A 7,500-nucleotide genomic window follows, 5' to 3' on the forward strand; every position below is an offset into this window, starting at 1 on the left:
CAGGATATAAGTAATGCACTGCTATCCCTTGGATCTGGAACAACTTATGCCGGTGCGATCAGCCGACTGAAGACTGAGTGCATGGATCCTGATTTTGAGGAGCACTATCGAGAATTACTAAAGCAGTGGAAAAAGGATGATGATAACACCAAGGAGAAGCTTGATGAGCTGAAAGGTATGCTTGATCTCAAAGGAGTTAATGCCATTAGAAGTTGGTGAATTTAAGGTGTTTTGTGCATCTTGCCAATACATAGGGTTGTTCAGCTTTAAGAGAATTCTGCCTGCCAAGAGATGAGACAGGGAAAACTACAGAAAATGTTGACTTACGTACTATAATAATAATAGTATTATTTTTGCTAGAACCAAAACTGTACGAAAACAAATCTTTTTTTCAAGACATGGAACTGCATTTCTTGCACTTAAAAGCTCAGTGAAAGGGGTCAAGTTAGTTTGCTCAGCTCAACTCCTACAGTACCCTGGATGGCCCAGAGGTTTTTCTCTCTTGGAGCGACGGAATAGGCGAAGAAAAACCTCTGGTACAGGCCGTTCTTTGAGAAGGCCGGTCCAATGGGATGCTGTCAGAGTCAGATTTTGACCCTAGCAATTCGATTGGTTCCATGAACTTGTCAGTTCTAACGAGTTCTCTGATTGGTTTAGCAACAGAAAGTAGTTCAAACAGGTTTTCACTTGCTGTCAACCAGATTTCTCTTGCCCACTGTGGCCATATGGCTATAATCAAAACACTGCAAAGTTCCGGAAATCGAGGCTTTGAAGGCAGAAAAAGTTCAGTGGGTTCTACATTTTTTGTTTTTTGCATATGTCAGCCAAAATTTTTCACTTTCTGTTGAGCTTCCGGTTACATGTCACGCCACAATAATGGATCAATAAACTAAGCGACCATAATAAAGCTGTCAATCACTTAACCGTGCAGTTGTAAAGAAACTTGCTCTGGAGTGTCTACTTGCACCCAAAAAAGCGGTCAAAAATGGAAGCAAGCCAGCAGAAACTGCAGCAAACAATAAGTGTGGGTTAATTGCCCATTCCGATTTCTTGTTCAAGACTGAAAGTTTGAAAAATCTGTGAAGCCAACTTTGAACAGCGAGAAAACAGTGTTCAACCAACCATGGGCAAACTGTCGGTGTACAACAATGTACATCTACATTGGATCAGATAGGCAATTAATTTCTATCGAAAAAATATTTTTCCAACTCAATCCAATTTAAGCCCAAGGAAGCTTTTTTCATTTCAAAAGGCAGGACAATTGATACCAATGGTGTTAATATCCGCAAAGAAACATATAATATTATCAGCTTTCAGTTTCTTCTCTTATTATTCCATTACTCTTTTGGTATTGGAATTTTCAAAAATTAGCTGTAACTACCATATTTATAATGTGGCTCACGTAAAGCCAAATTTAGAATTACCGGTATTAATTGCTTAAGAACATGAACATACACACAGTTAGTAATATTGGCCTGTTTGTCTGAAAAAGTAATGAGTTTTCATTTTTTACAAAGATATGTTAAAGAAATGGAAGTCTGACGAAGGAAGCACCAAAGAGAAGCTTGAAAATATGGAAGGTGTGTGGCACTGAAACAAATGACTGTACTGAATAGAAAAAATCTGTACAAAAAGGAAGAAAAAAGCTGGCACTAATGATTATTCAATACCTACTTTAAACCCTGTAACCCTCCCATTGATAAATTAAAGTAAAGTTGTCTGGTGTTAGAGTAAAATCTATCAGTGTCACTGAGGAGGGAAAGAGTTCGAACCGAGATGAGTGGACATTAAAGTTAACCCATTTATCCCTCAACTGAACCCTTCCCACCGCCCCAATTTCACAACTGCTGGAAAGGGCCCCATTCACCAATGTGGCCCGGGTTTGATTTCGGACTGGTGGCCATATGTGGGTTATGTTTGTTGTTTATCCTCTATACTCTGCTCCAAGAGGTTTTCCTCTGGGTTCTCTGGTTTTTTCCTCTCCTCAAAACCAATATTTCTAAATTCCAATTCAATGGCATGCAGAACCTCCCTGAAAACCACTTTCGAGTGAGTGGAGCTTCCTGGGTAAATATCGTTAATTATTATTATTATTACTAGTAATAGTTTTCACTACATCTGCCCCCGCCGCCTAAGATAGTATGAAAGGCAGTTGCGATACGTTTGAATTATATGCTGAACATGTCGCCCCTGTGTTCGATTTGCGTCCGACTAATCGTCGCCCCTGTTTCTGATTTGCGTCCGGACAAAATCAATTTCTGAGCCAGGCAACCTGATTTGCATCAGATCTGCTTCAATGTTTGATTTTTCAATCGTTAACCTGAACAGCACATCGGTTCTCCTTGCGAGTTTCTACTTCGTGACTCCTAAAACACCTCGGTCGTGTAGAACAATACCAATGCCACTTGCGGGCCCGTTTAAGCGCTTAAGCGTTTAAGCGTGCCCGATTGAGCAAATCGAGATTAATTCCCCCTACAATATCTACCAATTTACACATTTACCCTTTTTACGTGGGGACTGTAGGTTGCCTCCTCGGGTTTTGGGCTCTGGGACAAAACCCTGCGCGATAAATTATGATTATTATTATTATTATTATTATTATTATTATTATCATTATTATTATTATTATTATTATTATAATGATGATGATGATTTTGATGATGATGAAGGTAGAATGGATCATCAACTAGATATACTTACAAATATATATAATACAAATACATACTTAATTGACCGCTCCCCATAGGGGCTTTTCAGGGCCAATGAAACACAACGAAACAACAGAACAGAACAACAACAACAATTGTTAAGAATCCCAACTAGCCGGAGGCAAACCAGTTGGCTATTTACAAGTGCAGCTGGGAAGTTGAACCAGGGACTACCAGGATCAAATTCAACGAGTGGTCAGAGCGGGTCTTGAACCCGGGATCTCCGGATCTCAAGGCAAGCGCTCTAACCACTGGGCCACACTGCCTCCTACCAGAAAAATAGTCCAGCAAAATATTCCATTTTGTGTATGACCATTTAGACAAAAGGAACGTGAAACTTCAATTCAATATCAGTTGAAAGATAGTCTTTTGCCGCCGCTACATATTGTTATGACTCATACTTCACTGATAAGCATACAGTAGGCATTATTCTGATATAATATTTTCGGGTGAGTGAACAACGACGATTTTTTTTTTCAGTTATTGACTGTTTCTCTCTTTTAGATGGTTTTGGTCCAGCTGACCTTATCGACGATATTCGAGAACTCTACAAAACCCGTGAAGGATGGCTTGCGCCTTTCCCGTGGTGCGAAGAGTTTCGATTCCATCTTGATAACATTTTTACCAGGCTAAAAATGGTCAGCAGGAAAAAAGAACGAGGGACAAAGACTGACTCTACAGTTAACATGTTGGAAATCTTCAAACCACATGAAGAATGTTCGCAACCCAGAAAGGTTTTGATTGAAGGACAGCCAGGCATGGGAAAGACAACCTATTGTAACAAGGTTGCTTACGACTGGGCCAGGAACTGTAAATCAGGAGATTCATTTCCTGATGTCCAAGTGTTGCTGTTGTTGAAATGTAGAGACATTAACTCTGACTTATGGGAGGCTATTGATGACCAGCTTTTACCGAAAGACATAAAGAAAGAAGAAAGAGAAAAGTTCTTCAGCTTTGTTCGGGACCATCAGTCAAAGGTCTTGCTGGTACTTGACGGATTGGATGAGTTGCCAACTCATAAATTACCCGTCTATAAAGAGATTATTCAAGGAAGAGTACTTCCAAAAAGTCATTTAGTGGTTACAGCACGCCACGAAGCTGGGATAGAAGTACGGCAGTACTGTGACACCCTGCTAGAGGTCGAAGGATTTACTGAAAACGATGCTGAAGATTTTATCTGGAGATATTTCAAAACCCAGGAGCACCTGGGGAAGAAGCTCTTGGACAAGCTGCGTTCGGATGCAAGCCTTAAGCAACTAACTGCAAATCCATTAAATACAGCACTTCTTTGCCTCCTTTGCGAAGACTTCCAAGGAGATTTGCCAAAAGGTAGAACTCTCCTTTTCCTCGAAATAGTTGCGTGCGTGCTGAGGAGGTACATGCAGAAGAAGAATTTAGCAAAAACGGACCAAGACCCAATCGAGTTTTACCACGCTGAATTAAAGGATCTGGGTTGTATAGCGTTGAATGGCTTGCTCAACGATGAGATGTATTTCGAGCACAGCGCATTCCGAAATTGTACCAGCGACTTAATACCTGAACTGGGATTTCTGTCAGTTCAGCCGGGACGCAGCAAACGAAGACCAAGTAGGTGCTACGGGTTTCTACACAAGAGCTTTCAGGAGTTCTTTGCTGCGTTTTATCTCAGTTGCCAGCTTCTAGATGAGGAAATTAGCCCCGATAGCTTAGTTTCTGACACCAGGTATTTTAAAGAGTTTCAACAAGTGCTTATGTTTACTTGTGGTGTATTGGCTCAACGGTGCGAGACGAGGGCCACGGCACTTATATCAAGTATAGCAAGTGCAATTAACCGATTAGCAGACGAGAATGCACGCGATGACTATGTATTTGTTTCATTGAATTGTCTCAAGGAATGTGAGAAAGATCAGGGTACCTTTAGCAAAGAATTAGCGCATACTTTAGGTTCGCTTCTTGAAATTCAGACATGTGATTTATCTCGAGGGCCTAATCCAGTCGGTCCTACAAGAGCTTGCGTACTGGCTAGAGCATTGGAAGTCAATTCAACGCTGAGATACTTGAATTTGCCTGGCCAGCAAATCGGTGACTGGGGTGCTGTGGCACTAGCAAAAGCAATGGAAGTAAATTCAACGCTGACATCCTTGTTTTTGTCTTTTAATGGTACAATTGGTGACTCGGGTGCTGTTGCACTCGCCAAAGGAATGGAATTCAATTCAACGCTGACATCCTTGGCATTGTCCTATTGTAAAATTGGTGACTCGGGTGCTGTTGCACTCGCTAAAGCAATGGAAAGAAATTCAACGCTGACAGAGTTACAATTGTCTGGCAATGAAGTCGGTGACTCGGGTGCTGCTGCACTGGCTAAAGCAGTGGAAAGTAATTCAACGCTGAGAGAGTTACATTTGTCGAACAATGAAATCGGTGACTCGGTTGCTGCTGCACTGGCTAAAGCAATGGAAAGAAATTCAACGCTGACTTAGTTGTGGTTGATTCGCAATAAAATCGATTACTAGTTTGCTGTTGCACTGACTGAAAGAGAACTGACACCCTGCGATCGTGAAATTGTATGCATTGCATACCTTTAAGCCATTTTCAAAACGTTTAAAAACTTATTTGGTAAGAAGAAAGGATAAGAAATAGGAATCAGTTCTTGAGGAGAAGGCCAGAGCCCTTAAGACAAAGCCGGAAGGGAGCCCATCAGGCGTTTTGTTTCAGTGTATAGATCGTTTTCACGTGACGTCATCATTTTCTAAAATCCAAAACTAAAGAGCCACAAAAGTTTTTATCCTCATCAGGCATAAGAGGCGGTAAATTTGTATCCATTTGCAATTTTAAAGCTCAATAGCGTGCTTTGTTTGGAAACCAGAGCATTTTGAATTTCTGAGTTGTAGCGGTGCGTGACAGGAGGCGATGATCGAGTTTATTGAGAAATATATATTTATCTCATGGTTTTGAGCCTTTTTAGAATTTAAAGCATTAGGAAAAGTGCTTAGGTAAATAGCTGTCTGTTCAGTACAGATGATCACTCGCCTAGATAGCCAAAGTAAGTAACAGATGTTGACATTATTTTCCGGCCGCCATATTGGTGCACCACAGATGTGCACCAACATGGCGTTTTCATACTGGGCTCTGTAAATTTCTGCGAAACATTTCGACGAATATCTGCAGTTTGGGGAAACGCACGGGCCTAAAACTAGGAGAAGTGTCTTCTTCATTTATCTTCTACAACATCACGAATTCTTGACTTTTTCCACTGGATGGTTTTCGATTTATTTTTTTATTGCGTGGCAGTGAAAACGATCTATTACAATTCCTTAGCCTGTCACGCAGACATTCTCAGGGCTTCGTCACGCGTTTCTCTCCACGAACGTATGTGGAGGAGGAACGCGTGACGAAGCCCCAAGAATGTTTGGGTGGCAGGCTAAGATTTCTTAGGAAATCCAAAAAACGAAAAAACAATGTTTTTCCCATAACCAAAGCTTTATACTAATCTTTTTGTATACCCCTTTCAGTTAATTCCCAATCTGGAGGACAAAACAATAAGATTGTGTTGCATTTGAAAGGTTTGTTTCTCTCGGGGGAGACAGAACAAGCATTGTTTTGTCCTCCACATTGGGAATTACTGAAATGGAAAAGTCTTTTTTTTTTCCCGACTATCTTCGGACATTTGATTGTTGAAATCCAAAACACAGTTCGGCGCTTAGCCCTTGAAGGTGAAATTCCGCAGAATTATAAAAATCTCAGTAAACGTCAGTAAATATTGCCAATGGCGATCGTAGTTTCGATTGAAGTGAAAGTTGCGTCATTGCACATGGAATGTACTTTGGAACATTTAAATTTTGTTGGCTTTCACGATATATTTAAAGTTTTAAGAAAAGAAGACACTTCATGCTTTCTTATTTTTAGAGTAAATTTCAAGTGAATGAAAAACTCAGACTGGACAACCTTTTGTTCCGACATCGGGCCACAGTACAGTTTTGGGCTTCCTTTGATTTCTTGGTAGTTTCTTGTAGTTATGGGATTGCTTACGAGTCTTACTCTGTTCTCCCTTTAAGGACCCTAGTCAGCTTCGCCCATGTTTTTGTTGACATACGGGAGTTTTGTTGACTTATTACTCTTGGACTTGATCAAACCAAAAATAATCCTGAGAAAATGCGAGATATTTTATCGGCTCACCTATATTTCTTTGATACCCAAGAAGTTGGCAATGAAAGAAGGTAAAAAAAAGGCAAAGTCTGCTTACGAGCCAAGTGGCCCGTTTGGCCGGAGCTTATCCCGGTTTCTGTAGCATGAAGCGGCTAGGAGTATTTCTACTCTCCCCTGGATGGGATAGTAGTCCAACGCAGGGCCACCCCAAGCATTAAATTCGCTGGAACCCATTTATACAACTGGGTGGTGAGAGGCGCATCGTGAGAATAGTGTCTTGCCCAAGAACACAATGCAATGTCCCGAACCCGGTCCACTCGGTCCGTAGTCGAGCGCACTAACCACGAGACCACCGCGCCTCCCCAATGAAGAGTTGTAAAAGAAAAACGATTCCATGAATAAATACTCTCGTGTAAATTCCCTAACACCACCTAACCCGTGCGAAACAACAATAGAAAGACATGATGACACAGTATTTGCTATCGTGTGCTCACTGGAGGCCACACGGCCCCAAGAGACACGCCAAAGCAACAATTACAATCAAAGTCATATGTACATAAGGCAAAAAACAGCTAACAAAAAGCAGAACCTGGGGAATAACCAACGAGCATCCATAGGATGAAAAAACGTCACCGCGCTCGTTGTAGCAAAGACTGAGAAAAAACCC

At 41.2% G+C, this 7,500-nt stretch overlaps 1 protein-coding gene across 1 annotated transcript in view; it reads left to right on the forward strand.

Moving 5' to 3' along the window:
- The window catches only part of LOC138043455 (NLR family CARD domain-containing protein 3-like), an 8,198-nt gene extending 1,403 nt beyond the window's left edge, over positions 1 to 6,795 (forward strand). Inside the window, exons 2-4 of the mRNA XM_068889727.1 lie at positions 1 to 175; positions 1,518 to 1,580; positions 3,213 to 6,795. The exon at positions 1 to 175 is cut by the window's left edge and continues 476 nt beyond it. Of these exons, the coding sequence (XP_068745828.1) occupies positions 1 to 175; positions 1,518 to 1,580; positions 3,213 to 5,167 (2,193 nt within the window). The 3' untranslated portion in view covers positions 5,168 to 6,795. The remainder of the gene's footprint in view (positions 176 to 1,517; positions 1,581 to 3,212) is intronic.
- The last annotated feature ends 705 nt before the right edge of the window (positions 6,796 to 7,500 follow it).

Source organism: Montipora capricornis, chromosome 3, assembly GCF_036669925.1.
Source record: "Montipora capricornis isolate CH-2021 chromosome 3, ASM3666992v2, whole genome shotgun sequence".
In the NCBI taxonomy this organism is placed as follows: Eukaryota; Metazoa; Cnidaria; class Anthozoa; order Scleractinia; family Acroporidae; genus Montipora; species Montipora capricornis.